Source organism: Marmota flaviventris, chromosome 7 (assembly GCF_047511675.1).
Source record: "Marmota flaviventris isolate mMarFla1 chromosome 7, mMarFla1.hap1, whole genome shotgun sequence".
In the NCBI taxonomy this organism is placed as follows: Eukaryota; Metazoa; Chordata; class Mammalia; order Rodentia; family Sciuridae; genus Marmota; species Marmota flaviventris.
Genome location: NC_092504.1, coordinates 107,078,369 through 107,095,909, shown reverse-complemented (window position 1 = coordinate 107,095,909; position 17,541 = coordinate 107,078,369). Strand labels below are relative to the sequence as shown.

Here is a 17,541-nt window from a genome sequence, read left to right as displayed (position 1 = left end):
TGAAGAGATCTCCTTTTTTCTCACCTGCATTTGTAAATTTCTCAAAGTCTTAGTTCTTTGGGTTGCTGTAAATGTAGTGATGACCCATTGCAGTTTTTGATCCATCTCCTCAAAAGACTTAGGTTTTCTGTTACCATAGTTTAAATGGCTGCAGCTATAAAGCTGGATGCTCATAATTACCAATCATCATAATCTGTTTATATACGTCATTTTTTATCTATATCTTTATAAATGTTTTGTTTTCTTGTAACTATAATACTTGTACAAATTTTTTTTATTTATTTGAGTATGTGTGCTTGCAAAAATATGAGCATTATTGCCAATTTGTTTTTTTTGTGTGTAAAGTGTGCTGTTTTTGTTTCTCAAACAAAGAAGTACAAATAAATATCTTAGATTTTGGGGTTTGTAGCTCAGTAGTAGAACACTTGCCTAGCATCCATGAGGCCCTGGTTTCTATCCCCAGCACCACAATCAATCAAATTGGCTTTTTAAAAATGTGTGTATAAATACTTTCATTAATTTTTTTTCCCCTGCAGCGCTGAGGATCAAACCCAGGGCTTGTGCATATACTAGGCAAACATGTTTACTAATGAGCTATACCCCAGCCCTAAAATTTTTAAAATTATTTTTTTCAGAATTATATTTTTTGGAATTTTAGACATTAGAGATTTTGATCTTTCAGGATTTCAGCATTAGAGATTACAGTGTTTGGGATTGTGTCTTTTGAGATTATAGCTCATAGCCACTATTAATATTCCAAAATTGATGAGGTAAATTTCTGGCTTTTTTTTTTAAATGAAGGTTGGATTATTTTACTAATGCAAATGGGCAGAAGGCAGTCTTTAGGACCATTTAGTACCACATCTTCATGTATATACTTCCAAGCAATACCAGGGTTAAGAGAACACAAGTATGTCATATAAAAATCCATCTGAATAATTGTCTTCAATTCATAGGTACATAGTTTTCTGTTAGTCTAAACTCGATGTTCTGTCTAGAATGTTCTTGCTTAGTTTTTCCTCGCAAACATTCTGGACATATAAGTGAGTTTAAAAACTCTATTACAATGCCTGATATGCCTCTTTTCCTTTTGTTATTCTATGATTAGGAGTCTTCAAGAGCTTTTGGATTACCCTGGTGAAGACGTTGAGGAAACTTTCTGCCTCAATTTCACAGTAAGAATTCCTATACTTGGGTTGGGGCTGTAACTCAGTGGCAGAGCACTTGCCTAGCACATGTGAGGCACTGGGTTCAATCTTCAACACTACCTAAAAACAAATAAAATAAAGGTATACTTTCCATCTATAACTACAAAAAAAATTTAAAAAGAATTCCTGTACTTAGCAAATGTGGCTTGATGACGTGGTACATGCCTGCAATACCAGTGACTCAGGAGGCTGAGGCAGGAGGATCACAAGTTCAAAGCCAGCCTCAACAACTTCGCAGGACCCTAGGCAATTTAGCAAGATTCTGTCTCAAGATAAAAATGTTTTTAAAAGGACTGGGGATGTGGTTCAGTGGTTAAGTGCCCCTGGGTTCAACCACCCAGTACAAACAAAAAACAACAACAACAAAAATTATGTCTCTCTTTCATCATGCTTAAAAGTCATAGTTAACATTAGTTCCTCTCCAAATTAAACAACAAAGTTAGATTTCCCTGAATCAAATTATTTTACTCATAGTATCTTGTGTTATAGGAGTTCAGTAAGTATGTTGGATAAAGGGTTAATCTGTGCACTTAGGAAAATTGTAAAAGCATTAATTCTCTTTACTTCAGACACAGCCAGTGTTTTTCTTTTCTAGAGTTCATGCCATTTTCTTATAGATTACATTTATTGTCAACTCTGTAACTTAAAATTTGTTTTTAAAGGTGCTGACACTTTCTGACTCGTATTCTTAATCCTCTCCCGTGAATTTTCTGAGATAATAGCCACTAAGTTAAAGTTGTTCTGAAGGCGTGTCTCAGTAATTTGGGTTCTAGAAAGGTAAGAGGTAAACAGAATTGAAGCATGTCTTTTCTGCCTTAAATGTAGATCTGCCGAGAAAGCTATGGAGTAATTGAACAGAAGAAGCTGATACCTGGGGGAGACAAAGTGACTGTGTGCAAGGATAACAGGTTAGTCCTGACCTCAGACCAAAAACATGGCTGTTTTATTTTTCTGCAGTTTGACTTTTAGTTAAAAATTATGTTTTAATCCCTTTGCAGAAGAGATAAGGGTGATAGAACAAGAGTTTGCAGATTATGGTGAATTTTTAATAGCAAAATAGACATCAGACCTGGATTTAGGGAATGACTGTTTAGTTCTAGATCTAAACCTTATTAACTTTGACCCTGAGCAAGTCATGTGAACTGTTTTCTCTTTCATCTATAAAATGGGAATTATAATATTTGTCCTGTCTACCTCATAGGAAAGTAAATGTCATAAAAATTTGGGGATATAGAGGAAAAATCAACTCAAACTGTTTTATCCCATTATATTTTCACAACAAGTTACTTTTGTGATCCTAAAAAGTATGAGAGTTTTTCCCCTTAACCGGTTAGCAAGCAGCTAATTCTGCATCAGATACCAGCTGTGTGTCCTGTATTTTAATTGAATTCTGACACTCTCTACCTAGAGATATTGTTAGATCCCATAGGTTAAGGGCTCATTCCCCAAGGCAGCCCTCTGTTCCCCACTTGAGATGGCAATCACAAGCCCCCTGTAGTTTTATCTGTGCTTCTGACTCACTGCTTTGATGAATTTGTTTAAGCAGCTCATAGAGCTCAGAGAAATAGTTATGTCTACTGGTTTATTATAAAGAATATTACAAAGGATGGTGATGCATAGTGTGAGTTATGGGAAAAGTGAGCTTCCATGCCCTCTCTGTTACCTTCCAGTAAGCGCCACATTTTTAGCTATCTGGAGGCTCTCTGAACCTTGTCCTTTTAGATTTTTTGGAGACTCCTTCACATATATAATGCTGATAGACTGGGTAGGAAACTGAGCAAGGCCTGTCTGTTCAGATTTTTCTTGGCCTGTCTGTACAGCATTCCATCCTCCCAGTTAGGAACAGAACCCCTTATACATAGGGATATTAACATGTACTATCAAACAAGGTAGGTCAGAGAAAAGCAGCAAAAATTCGAGTTTTTATGATCTGCCTTAGGGAACCAGAATTTGTAAACAAAACCATAGTGTGTATTTATCATATCACAAAGTGCTTACTTATTACTGTTATCCTACTAATGGAGAATGTATAATATAGGTTTTAAATTTAGTTATTTTTTGCCTCATGAAAATTCAGGATTGATATTTTCAGGATGATTCACAGTCTGAGTTATCCCTTTAGAGGGATAACTTAGAGGGATAAGTTACTCAATTTTTTTTACTTTTGTATTAAACCAGTTATCTGCATACACATTAATTAATTCACTTTATAAATACTTGAGAGCCTATTGTGTGCCTGGTATGTTGCTGAATATTGGAGATGAGTAACTTCTGTCCTTAACTTCTCTGTCCTTGAGAATCTCAAGATGAGATGGAAAGGGTGGATGTACATGAATGATTATGATGGATTATGATATGTGTGACAGGATTTATAGGTCAAGTGCCATGGAACTAAGGTGAGAGGCTATAATGCTTTTACTTGATGTCGAAGGATTCAAGTGTGAGGAATAATTTTAGGCACAGGGAATAATATGAGTCAGGACTCTCAAGGTCAACAACACATGATAAAGATTGTTCAGTCCTTGTGGTGTGTGGGATAAGACTTGGATGGATGATGGTTGTGATAGTGTCAGAGTGAAGGTTATCAAGAGGTTGGATGGGACTGGATTGGGTTTATGTAAGTTTTAGAAAGATAACTTTAGTGGCCATATGGACATAGAAAAATAACTTTAGCTATATGGAGATAGACCATGTGCATGGAAGCCCATAGGAGGCTGTTAAGGTAATTGAGGTAAAGAATGGACATAGTAGGAATATTAAGTTGGATATATAATCAACAGGCAAGTGTCTGATTATACATTGATTGTACAAATGAGGCGTGTTTTGATAACAATTATGAGGCTTCTAATTTGGACAACTTACTAATAGGGAACAGACTGTAAAGCGGGTTTGAGGGGGGTGAAGTTCCATTTAGAATATGTTGCTTTTGATATATTGGCTTGATACCAAGGTGATTATACTTAAAACTGAAAGCATATATGTATTTTAAGAAAGAAGTCTTACACGATTATTTTGTTTAGTTACTTACGCCATTCCCAATCACCAGTGAATTTGAGGTCATTTACAATGAGAACCACAAAGAAAGAGGCCATGAAGGGCTGGGGTTGTGGCTCAGCGGTAGAGTGCTTGCCTGGCGCAGGCAAGGCCCTGGGTTCGATCCTCAGCACCACATAATAAATAAATAAAGAAAGAAAGATCAAGGTATTAAAAAAAATTAAAAAAAGAAGCCGTAAAGCAAAATAAATAAAAAACAAGGACAAAGAAAATGTGCATTCTCAAATGAGCTGTACAATTAGAATAAAATGCAGACCCTTTAGTTGAGAATTTGAGCATCATAGGCATACAGGGCTGAGGTAATACTTCCTGGCTTAGAAAAAAAGCATGTGGGGGAGGATTGGGTATATGAAAGAATGGCAGTCTCCAACAGGAAGGGCTATGAGTGAGGAAGCCTTTACAGGGGAAAGCAAAAGATCATTTAAATTGTGACGCAAGTACAGAAACTGGGTTCTATTTGTAAGCATGTTAGGGAATTATTTTTTTAATTTCTAACACTGATCTTTAGTTGGCATCTTACTCTAAATAATTGCAAGATATAATTAGAAATCCTATAATATTCGCTGTATCCATATTTACTCTTGAGTTTTGGTTTCCTTCCATAACTCTTTCCTTTTGAAAATAGAAATGATAGAAGAATGGGTAGACTTCTTTCATCCTTTGACAGTTTTAAAAATAACTAGAAGCTAGTGCAGATTCACTATGCTATACCTGAAATGCTTCAGATCAGAAGTTTCAGATTTCTAAGTTTTCAGATTTTAGACTATTTGCAGGCATTTTAGCAGCAGAGCTACCTAATCCACAAATCTAAAATCTGAAATTTTTTGAACATCATGTTATACTCAAGGTTCCAGATTTTGGAGTATTGGGGTTTCAGGTTTCCAGGTTAGGGGTGCTCAGCTTGTATGACCTAATGTAACTTTAGTAACCATTTTTGTCCTGTAAACCTTCTAGACTATCCAGGAAGCCTTGGCTTTGTGGCGGGGGTGGGGGGTGGGGGGGTGGAGTGTGAGCAATAGTACCAGTTTAGTGAAATGATAAAGAAGCTACCGGACATCCAACAAAAATGGCTTCAGATGATGAAATTATGTTGGTTCTGGAGACCCTAATGTAGAGGCTTGTCTTGTCTCAATTAGATTTTGCAATAAAAAAATCTTTATTTGATAAGAATTTCTTAGAGCTAAAAGCAGTTTTCTTTACATATGTAACATTGGTAGTTTTTAGAATAGCAAGTAATTTATTTTCAGTTCTTTATTTTCTTAATAAGAACAAGCCCATTATCCCATATAGTCTGAAAACGTTTTTAGAATGAGGAAATATATGGCGGATTTATGAAATGGCTAGATTATTAGATTATTTCTTTTCCTAATTTTGGTGATTGCATTATAGCATATGTACCAGCTACATATGTAGATATGTAGTCATGTGCCACATAATGACATTTAGTTCAATGACTGATTGAATATACTGTGGTGATCCCAAAAGATTTTATAATAGACTGACAGATTTCTATCACCTGGTGATATTGCAGCTGTCATAATGTCGTAGTACAGCACATTACTCACACATTTGTGGAGATGCAGTGTATAAGAAGCTTGCTGTGCTGCTGCCAGCCATATACAATTACATATGCAACATAATATGCAAATAATAAACAAGTATGTTTGTATATTACTATAATTTTTATCATTATTTTATACTGGGCTCCTACTTACAAAAAAAAAGTTTACTGTAAAAGTGTATGCCACGTTACACTTGCAGCAGCTTCAGGCATTTTGTGTTTACCATGTCTCTTGATTGTATCAAGAGGTCATGTCAAATGACTGTCTTGTCTTGTGTGAGAATACTTTGATATTCACTCAACAATGAGCCCATCTGGTGCATTATGTTGAGCGTCTCCCTGTCATTAAGCAGAGTGTGGCCTACAGCTTCAGTCTTGCAAAGGTTGTGTTAGCTTTTGCATCAGGTTTTAGAAAAGATAACATGTATATCATTTGTAAGATGCTAACAATGGGATATGCAGGCAGTCTGAAGAAGGGAACACTGAGAATGTCTTCCTGCTCTGGTGAGTCGTGCTCTGTGACAGTGCACTGGGTGGGAAAGAGAGTGAACTAGTGCAGGTATAGGCAATTTGTGACATAGTCTGTAATTGAGACATTTCTTGGGTCTAATAATTCCTGTTTGTATTTTTACCAAGTTATTTCTCTTAGCTTACTTTTGTCTCTGTTATTTTTGCTATGTTTTGTCTTTCTGAGTTTTTCCTCTTTGTCTCTGCTTCTCTCTCTTCCTGTCACTCTCAATGTCTCTCTCCTTATTCAACAGACATTTCTTTGAATCAACAGTTGAATTGACTCAACAGTTGGAACACAAACTATGCAGGAATACTGAAATATAACAGTTTATTTAGGGTGATAATCTCGTCTCATGCAACCATAAATGGAACATGAAGACTAAATTGAGTGGTCAAATCTGAAGGCGTTCAGAGAATTCAACTTGAACAGATGCAACTAGGAGAACAGATTGGGGATAGAGCTAGGTTTAGAAGCCTACTAAGATTTGAATGCTAGAAAGTAGAGAAATGGACATAAAAATGAAAGCTTTGTAAAGTGATGCATAAATCTGGGTTGCTATTTTAAGCAGAGAACAGTAAGTTAGAGATGGGTGTTGGGCAGGAACTTTATGGCAAAAGCTTTATTTGAACAACTGACATTGGCTTAGCTGCAGGATTAGATTACAGAAGACTGATAATTAAAGAAATGAGACTTCATTCAGCAGATAATAAGAAGCCACCATTATTTGCTAAGCTTAGGTGTTACACTATAAAACCTTGTCCATGGATCTTTTTTTCGATCTCCACTATTGCTGGCATATGTGTAGTCACGGACATTGCTCAACTCTGCTTTCACTGACTCTGAGAATTTAAAATTTTTTTTTTTATTATTCGGTGCTGGGGGTTGAACCCAGGGGTTTGCACATGCTAGGCAATTTGTTTTGTTTTGTTTTAAATTCAGTGGAATTAATGATCACTGGCCCAGCATGTTATTTATTTAAAAGTCATGCTGATTTTCTTTTCTATCCCTTTTTAGTTGTATGCCTTTCATTGACTTTAGAACTGCTCTTACAGAGCACCTATGATAAAGATGTTCTGCTAACACATATGTTATTTTAATTATAATACATAAATAATACATATTTTAATTTAAAAATTATACATAAATCCAAAAGTACTTTTAAGGCAACAGAAAGAAAAATAAGCTCAGTTTAACCTCTTGTACTCTCACAACACAGATTACTTATGTGACCCCAAAAGGTGTGGGGTTTTTGTCCCACTAGTAAGCAAGCAAGCAAGCAATGAATTCTGCAGCATACCAGCTGAGCACTCTGTAATCCAAGGAGAGAATGTCAGATCCCACAGGTTGGGGGGCTTCTCTGTCAGGTGCCAGTTGCAAGCCCCAGATTGTTTTACTTGTACCCCTGACTGACTAGCTTATAAGTCAAGGTTCCTACAACCTCCTACTTGGGTTCAATTAATTTACTTGAGCAAGTCATAGAACTCAGAGAAACACATATGCACATTTACTGATTTATTATAAAGGATGTTAGAAGGGATATAAATGAAGAGATGCATAGGATGAGGTGTGAGACACAGCGTGGAGCTCCCATGTGTTCAACTGTCCAGAAGTTCTCTGAACCCTGTCCTTTTGGGTTTTGATGGAGACTTCATTTATTTTATTTATTTATTTTTATATGGTGCCGAGGACTGAACCTAGTGCCTTGCATATGCTAGGCGAGCACTCTTCTGCTGAGCCACAACCCCAGCCCTAAGACTTCATTATATAAGCATGACTGAAGCATGGTCAACCATGTAGAAATGTGATTGGATAAAAAGGGTATGATTTCATGCCAAGAGACTGAGTAGGGAAATCCAGCAAGGCCCATCTTCTTGCCTGTCTGAGCAATATTCCCTTCTTCCAGGAATGGGGCAGGACCCTTTCTGGAATCAGGGTCTTATGATTTACTATCAGATGAGTCAGAGAATTTTTTCTTCCTTTTTTTGTTTTTGAGGCAGGGTCTCCCTGTGTTGTCTCGGTGGTCTCAACTCTTGAACTCAAGTGATCTTCTTACTTTATCGCTGAGATTATAAATTTGCCGCATCATGGCCATGTTTGTTTGTTTGTTTCTAAGAACCTGCCTTGGGAGACAGAAATAATTTCTTAGATGGAAAAAGGGCAGGGGAGGGACTGTGACTGTGGCTCAGCCGTAGAGTGCTTGCCTTGCACTTGTGAGGCACTGGGTTCAATCCTCAGCACCACATAAAAATAAATAAATAAAATTTATTTTTGTGTCCATTAAATAAGGAGGGGGGCAGGGGAAGGCCAGAGAGAGATTTTTTTGTTCTAAGGCTTGCTTCTACAGACTAAAGCACTATAACATTGTGGTCTTTAACCTTTTTTCTCTAAAACTATTCTGAAGCTGTGGCAGACCAAGGACAAAAGGAAAAAATCTTTTAATCTTATTATACTAGTTATTTAGAAAATATCTAGGGCTATGAGCACTATATAGTGACTATGAGCCAAAACCAAAATATATATAAGATCACAAAAAGGAGCCCATATTATTTATCTTGTATTAGAAAACTCCATATTTTTTTGTTACTGTGACTTACTAAGTAATAGTTTTCGAAAGTTTTAAAAGTCTTTGTACAATAAAATATGTGGTTATGTTACATATTGCCAAGCAAAGTAGGGATTCCCGATACACTATATTTGAGATTAACATATGGAACCACTTCTGTGTTAGGTAGAAATTTAGGTTCTGGCTTTTCAGGGTCACTAGCACTCACTAAGCACACAGTGAGCTCATCCATACAGTGTTAGTCACTGTTTACTTGTTTCTGTGTCACTTGGTGACAGATCCTGTGCTTTCAGTTATCTGTTTATCCTAGTCCAGATTGCTGTAACAAAGTACCATAGATGGGGTGGTTTATAAACAACAGAAATGTGTTTCTCATGGTTTTGGAGGCTGAAAGTCCAAAAATCATGGTGTCAACATTGGTTACATTCTAGTGAGGGTCCTCTTCGAAGGCCAACTACTTATATTCTTGAATGGTGGAGGGCAGTGAGGGGACACAAGCTCTCATGGCTCCTATAAACAGTCCCCTTCAGGAGGGTTCACCCTCATGACTTTATCTGATCCACATTACCTTCCATAGGTTCCACTTTCTTACTACCATCTCATTGGAAGGCAGTGTTTCAACATATGAATTTGGGAGTGGGGGCCACAAACATTCAGCCCATAATACTGTTGAGCAGCTTCCAAGAATCTAATATGGTTACTTCCACACTACTTAATTCAGCTGTTTTCATTAGTGGCAGCCAGAAGAAAAGACATTTGATTTTTATCCCCATTTCATTTTAAGCTGCACAAAACACATCTTATCAGCAAAGTACCTTGAGATCCTGGTAAGAAGGTTTATGAAATGATAAAAGATTAATCGTTATAGCTGCATTCCTTTGCTTGCTATATGCCATAATCTTGTCACCAGGGGTCCTGTATGATATGAATAAGATAAGAAATGAAAAAACTATAGGAATAATATCTGTTGGATTTTTAATTTAGGCATCTATGTACACAGATACTATTGACATTGAAGCTGTTTTCATTAACAGTAAGATATTTGCTGTCATGGCTGCCTTGGAGGGCAATGCCGGAGGAATACCAATTGTGGATCCATAATTTATTTCATTCTATTTGGTCTTAAAATTGCCTTCTATCCTTGGACAAGAACTACACAGTCAAATGAGTTATAGACAACTGGGTAAAGGAATATCTGTGGTTGATGCTGATGTCTGCATCATAGCTAAATCTTGCCACCGCTGTCTTCACATCTGGATAATACTATATCACAAGACTACTCATGTTTAAGTATTTATTATATGCTATATTGGTGTTATTAACACTAATTAAAAACTCACATATTGTTATAAATCCCCCCAAATTTACTTTGATTTGATACGATTAAATTAATCACAATTGCTGTCCTTCTGTATGTTCCCCTGTATGAGGGAAGTGGGGGAAGAGCGACAATAAACAGTAAAAGGACTAAACACTGAGAAATGCTAGACTTAGGTAAATGCTCCAAAGGGTACCTGTGAATAAAACTTAACGCAGGACAAACACTTCTTTCTCCTTAAGATCTGGGGCTGTAGCTCAGAGGTGGAGCACTTGCCTAGCCTGTGTGAGGCGCTAGGTTCGATCATCAGCACCCCATAAAAATAAATAAATAAAATAAAGCTATTGTGTCCATCTACAACTAAAAATATTTTTTAAAAATCTATTGAGGTTAGAATTCTGATTAACTTCAGTTAACTTCTCATGATAGTATATGAGAGGTGCAGTCTTTAAAGTCTGCATTACATTTGTACTGGATTGTTACAGGAACAGCAGATAATTAAGATGCCAGTAACACTTCCTTAGTGCTTACCATGTGTCAGGCACTATTTTAAGTGTTTAACAGGTAAGCCTCCCCACTTCACAGATGAGGAAACTGAGGCACAAAGAGGCATAGGTTACTTGGTCAGGGTTACACAGCGGGAAGTCCAGGATTCAAAACCAACTGTTCAGCTTAGTGTTCCCTGAGCATCAGTATACTACAACTGAGAGCCAGAGTTCCTGTATCCTTCTCCCCCGGGGAAGAAAAATTATTGTAAAGAGTTTGCTGTTTTACCAAGCAGGCTATGTAATTTTTTGAAAACAAGGTTGGCTTAGTTAAAACATACTGTATGTGTATGAAATTGAATGTCTGAATTTTTAAACAGGTATAGGGACAGTGCTTATATAGTATTAAAATGTTACAAAATATTTATGGACATCTTAATAATAGTTGTACAGTCTGTTGTGTTAATGTGTTATTTTATTTGGATATTTGGCGTGTATGTTTTTTTATTTCCCTTTTTTCTCTTTTATGTGTAAAGGTGTTCTTTTTTTTTTTTTTGCTTTTAAAATTGTTTTTTTAATAAGATTCCAAGGATGAAATAAAATGTATAGCATTTTGAATGTGTTGACAGATATTTTTGCTAAATTGATTTTGCTAATGAATTGTACTTTTTTATACATCATCAGTGTATGAGAATATCCATGTCACTAAAACCTTATATTGTGGTATTCTTTCTTTACCAAAAAGTAGATAAGAAATTCAATTTCATTAATTTTTTTATACATAGGATACCTTACATATTCTGCACAACATTGATCCCTTTTTCTGCTATGTCTATTTCTAAAATATTTTTTTAAACAAATAAGAGGTGGTATCCATGCAACATCATTCAATGTGCGAAATGCCCCTGAATTTTTTCTTTAAAATGGCTAATTTTATATTAAGTGGATTTCACCTTAATAAAAGAAGAAAAAAGAAAAAAGCATTTGTGTCGTGTGTGTCCAATGCAGATGTATCTGTGTATGAAACTCGCAAGCAGAGAGAGCTGCTGTGCCCTGCTTGCACAGTATGCATCAGAGTGCTGCAGTTTTACATGTAATGCATGCTGCCCTTCTTTCTGCTGTTTTGTGCTTTGTTGACTAAGTTTGGCCTAAAATGGGTTAAAAATGGTTTATTGATTGATAGTATTTGATTGGCTTTGAAGGGAGGGTATCTTGCTAGCTGTTAACTTGCAGGTTTTATGACTGACAGACAAACTATCAAATAAGTACTCCGGGATCAGCCAAGTTAGGAAATGGTGGAAACATTATGCATTAAGAACTGCATCATAAACATCCCCGTATCCTTGAAGGAGTGAAAACCCAAGAGCTAAAGCCCTTATAAAAGAAAGACTGCTGATCAGAGCACACCCTGGGGAACTTGTGTCTCAAAAGCTTGCTAGAGCCCTGTTTCTCCTAGTGCTGCCGCCATATAGGAATGTGTCTTTCCATTTTAGTATCATTTCCTCCTTTTAAAGTAACCTACTTATATCCTTTATATATTTTTATAAAACACCTGATTTTCATATGGTTCATATGAACTATTACATTGACTATTAGCTCTTTTTGAGCCCATTGAAATATAATTATAGATTTGAATATAAGTCACATTGAATATAATTATAGATTTTATTCCCAGTTTGTTATTTGCATTTGAAAATGTTGAGTATATGTATAATTTTTTATAATTTCCTAATTTCTGTGTTGTCCTTTTGGTTTTATGCCATGCTTAGACTTTACATGTTCAGTAATTGATAAATATTTAGTGTATTTTCTTCAATTAAAATTTTTTTGTCCATTAAAGTCTATATTACTAAGTTTTCTTAGCTATTCTAATGAGTAAGCATGAGGGGTATATGTTAATAAGTTCCACATCAAGTTTGAGTTTTGATGGATTGTGACAAATTAAAGGTTAATTTGAGAAGAACTAACATATATTTTTTATTTCTATCTTACAATTCAAAGGCCTATGTTACATTTGTGAAGGCCAGTGTTTATTCTTTTCACATAGGTTATATATAATTTTTTTATCAGAAGTTGGTATAAATATTTTTGTCTTACTATTTCTACTGTGAAATCCTTTTCCATATATTTTGATTATTTTTAATAAAAATTTTTGTTATCTGATAGCCAGATCAGTTATCAGACGATTATCTAATAGTTTTTCAGCTGATTCTCTGGGTTTTCTTTATATAAATAATCATATGCCTGCAAAATTTTTTTCCCATTATTATTAGCATTTCAATTATTTTTTATCTAATAGTTTTTCAGCTGAATGGGTTTTCTTTATATAAATAATCATATGTCTGCCAAGTTTTTTTTCCCTAGTAAGAAGATCCTTTATTAGTATTTTAATCAATTTTGCTTTTTACTGGATCCATAAAAATATTAAATGAGAATCTCTCATTTCTAGAGATAAGAAATGAATATTTTATTAGTTTTTTCTTTGCTTTGTTAAAATAATCATGATTTAAGATAATCATGACTTAGATAATGTTATTTTAATTTTCTTTTAAATTAAAAGGAAATTTTTAATTTCTGGCTATCGGGAAGATTAACATTACCCTAGGTGTTTGTACTCACTGTTGTCATTAGCAACAGGTCAGAGCTGCCTTCCATTTCCTACAAAAACAGTCAGCTTTTGCTTCTGCGTAATTTTAACCCTTAAGAAATGGAAGAGATTGGCATCTGATTTTTAAAAATGTTTTTGGAGCCTAGGTTTTTGTTTTGTTTTTTTTTTTCTTTATTCAGAATGTCCAAACATAAAGTTGAAGATAACCATTTTTGTATATTCATAATGTCATGTTAAAGTCTTTTATCCTTTCTGAGAGGAAATCAAAACCTGATTTTATGTTGAAGAAATCAAGTTTATTGAATTTTCTGTATTTCTGAATTAAATGGCAAATTCTTTTCTGATAATAAATAATAAGTAGGGATATAATGATGGCTGTGTTATCCCCTTTTGTAATGGGAGGGTTAAATTTTTCTGTAATCATATTGATAATAGCCGAAAATTATCCAGCACTTACTGTTCTATAGGGTTAATGTGTATTAACTCATAAGGGACCATTCCCTTTTATAGATGAGAATATACGCAGTAAGAATACCAAGTCCTTTTTTTTTTTTTTTTTTTTTGAAAATACTGTTTTATTAACACCACAGTGGTAAACAACTTTATGCTTATGGTTTTTTGTAGATCACTGACTGACACATAATTCAAAACCCACAAAGAAGCTAAGAGTCTTTACATTAAATGTGTTCTTTCCTCAAAATCCTTTCTGTATGCCAGTCTATCCTCAAGCAGTAAAATTTGATTATGCACCATTTTATATTTAATATGTCACATTTAAATAGCAAAATAATGAAGGCACAGCTAATACAAGCAAACTTAAACCCTTTCTACTTCTGAGCTGGGGATGGGGGCACACACTTGGATTGGTTCTTCAAGTATATATTTTTTTCCCAAACATTAGCTTCAGTGAGGAGTTCTGATGATTTTCACAGCTACACCCTAAAAGCTACATGACAAAGACTTCACAAGGATCAAACTACATAACACTGGGTACACATGCTTTACAGAATTTGCTACATTCTACATCTCTTCAAGTAAATTAATATTTCTACAATTCTAGGTAAAGTGACTTAAAACATTTAGGGTAATTTTTACGCCTTTGTAAAGACACTACCAAGAAAACACTTAAACATGAAACTGTAACTAATGAATACATATGTTGACAATATTATACATGTTATACACTCTCCTTCTTGAAACCATGTTTTGCTCTAGATCCAAATATTCAAAACATTTTTCAGAAATTGAAATGGCAGTTTTCCTGGCCTCATTAGCAATAGTCTCATGATCTCCATCGCAGGCTTCCTCCACACAGTCTCTCACCGTCTCTCCTCTGACGTGGTAAAGCTGATGTCGGGGTTGCAAAAGCAAAGTCTTAAAAGATGACGTCTTTCTTGGGTTCGCTTTCTCTGCATTGGGAAATGTAAGGACTAAAGAAGAATTAGCATGGAGAATGCAGTACAGTTTGGCTGGGGTTGTTCCATGGGTAGGGTAATGGTCGCGTTATGAATGGATTTCAAAGTGACGTACTTTCTTTTACATCTGCTGACACCCATTGCAGCCTCAGTCCCAGTCCTCACAGATCATGAAAAAACCATTTTAAGCCTAATTTGGTATTCTTTGACATCTTTTGATACCTTTGTTGTGTTCAAAATGAAAGTCAAATTTGAAATGGGCTGACCAGAATCGAATTGCTTCAATTTAAATTATTTAGGAATGTCAGAATAGATTCACATTGTATTTTTGGTCAAAAACCTGAGCCTTTTACAGTCCACCAATATTTAAAAGAAAAAAAAATGGGTTGTTGTTTACGGCGACTTTCTCCGGGTGATCTCTGCCCCCTCTTATTTCTTGGCGTCATCAGGCATCTCGGCATGGTGACTGTCATCTCTCACCCGCGCGGCCGCCCCCGCGGCTGCCGCAGCCTCTTCCTCCTCCTCCTCCTCGCCCTCCTCCTCCTCTTCCTCGTATTCCTCCTCCTCCTCTTCCTCCCCCTCCAGGGTCCATGCACAGCCCTCCATTTCTCCGGTGAGCTCCTGGATCTTGGCGAGTAGGGGCTTATAGATGTCATTATACTTTTTCTCCAGAGCCTGAAATTCCTTATCAAATTTGGCCTCAATCTTATCGCATCGCTTCTGCAGCTTTTTGAGCGCCAGGACGCGGCATTTCACCGAATTAGGCAGGCTCTCAATAAAGTCATTTTTAGGCTTTGGAGCATTCTCTGCGGGGGTCTGGGGCTCCTCAGCCATCTGAGCAGCAGCGCTGTCACTGTGGCCAGCGGCGCTGTCAGAATCTCCACCCTGCGCACCGCCTTCCGCCATTACCTCCTCAGTTGCCTCGGCTGCCGCCGCTGCTGCCGCCGCTGCCGCCTGGCTGGGCTCCGCAGGTCCCTGGTTCTCCGAGTCGGCCATGATACAGGAGTTGCCGCAGAGGTCTAGGCTGGCTCCCGCAGAGACGCGTGTGCACCGGAGCTGGTCCAGAGAGATCTTGTGGATGGGATGCGGCAAGCGCGGGTGACGAGTGCCGCGGTGGTGACGTCGGCTGCAGCCCCGCCCTTTTAAATCGCGGCACTTGACTGGTTCCTCGCTATCAGCTGATGGTTGTGCGCTCATACTGCACCAGATTCCTCTTGTTGCTACCCTACCATCTCCTCGGCCTTCAAAACCCTCCTATTGGACACCCAGCTCCCAGTTACGCAGATCCCTGCCCCCTACTCTCTGCAGAGCTGGACTGCAAAGGCCAGAGGATGCCTGAGGCACTTTTTCCAGGAACTGCATATTGCCGCATCCTGGTTTTGGCGCACTTCTTTTTCCCTATCTAGGCTCTTGGGTACTTCTATCTGCCAGTACACCTGTCAGCTTTTGCATCTCCCCATTACTGGTGTTGCTCTGTCTTGGTAGTGAGTATATGCCCAGTTCTTCCCGAGGCTGCCTTGATCACGCCCTAAATCCTCTGAATTCATTTCTGGAAAGTGGAAAGCATGGGAGAGCCAGCTCCCTTCTACGTGTGGTATGTGTATGGACTATATCTCTCCATCTAGCTGCCTCCCCATCTCTCACATCTGGTAGCATTTATCCTTGTGACAAGGTAGTCATGGGATGGATCTTGGAAGCGGTTTTGGAACTGTTTGGGTGGAAATCTCAGAGCTTCCGGTATGTTGGTGGATGTTCTAGAAAGTTCCACATTATGGCCTATGGGGAGGAATAAAACTGGAGGAGAGCCAAAGAAAAATAAGACTCTCTAAAGCATAGGGCGCAGGAAGAGGACCTCCTCTTCTCTCTCTTGATTTATGTGTTTAATACTGCTGTACCTGTGTGTATACACACACAGTCATTGTCCCCAAGTCATAACACAGTTCAGCACTGCTCAATGGGTCTTGCTGGTGGTTCGTATCTGAGAGCATTTGAAAGATCTTAAACAGCAAACTCTCGTTCTCTGACAGCAAAGTGAGTAGCATTTTAATTTCTTACCCTGTTATATTTATAACCCAAACCAGAGCTTCTTGAATAAGGATTAGCACACAAAATTTAAGCATAGTAAGCAAAGGATCCTTCCAAGCATTCTTTTTTTAAATTTTTAAAAAATTTGTTTCTTTTAGATATACATGACAGTAGAGTATATTTTGACATACACACATGGAATATAACGTATTCTAATTAGGATCCCATTCTTGTGGTTGTACATGATTCCTTAGGAATGCTTTCATTGCTGATTTAAGTGCTTTTTGGACTTGCTAAAGCTTTAAGCAGTGAATTTTGAAAATCGCTTTCCATCTTTTGATTCTTATGACTATTAAATTAGTTAATATGTAAATCACTTGGTGGTGATATGGAGCAAGCACCTGATAATGTTTTACAAAATGATTGCATTAACATGCAGAAAATGACATCTATAGTAATCTTTCAGAAATGGATATTTTTTTGTGCCATTTTCCAAAGTAAACATTTATAAAAGGCCAATGTTATTCCCATTAGTCAATATCCTAGCTGTTTAATGTACTTGTGATTCCCACTAGCTGTGTTATTTTTTTTTTTCCTTCTCTTTTTGGTGCCAGGGATTGAGCCCATGGTTTTACCAGTATTAGTTGTGCTTTTGCCACTGAGCTAAACCCTTAGCCCTTATTTTACTTTCTTAATTCTGTTCCAGAAAATTTGCTTTCTCCCTTCCCTGTTACCATTTATAACAGAATTTTATTGTTAAGGCTGAAATTTCAGCCTTAGCCTTGACGGAATT

The 17,541-nt window shown here is 36.9% G+C and overlaps 2 protein-coding genes across 3 annotated transcripts in view; one reads left to right on the top strand and one right to left on the bottom strand.

Annotated features, from left to right (window-relative positions):
* Positions 1 to 17,541, top strand: part of Herc3 (HECT and RLD domain containing E3 ubiquitin protein ligase 3) — a 136,173-nt gene that overhangs the window by 99,398 nt on the left and 19,234 nt on the right. For both annotated transcript variants that reach the window (XM_027926600.2, XM_071614548.1), the window contains exons 22-23: positions 1,109 to 1,175; positions 2,034 to 2,116. In XM_027926600.2, the coding sequence (XP_027782401.1) occupies positions 1,109 to 1,175; positions 2,034 to 2,116 (150 nt within the window). The remainder of the gene's footprint in view (positions 1 to 1,108; positions 1,176 to 2,033; positions 2,117 to 17,541) is intronic.
* Positions 13,868 to 15,822, bottom strand: Nap1l5 (nucleosome assembly protein 1 like 5). The gene has a single exon (XM_027926601.2). It carries the CDS (start codon positions 15,717 to 15,719, stop codon positions 15,153 to 15,155), a length of 567 nt encoding a protein of 188 aa, XP_027782402.1. The 5' UTR covers positions 15,720 to 15,822; the 3' UTR covers positions 13,868 to 15,152.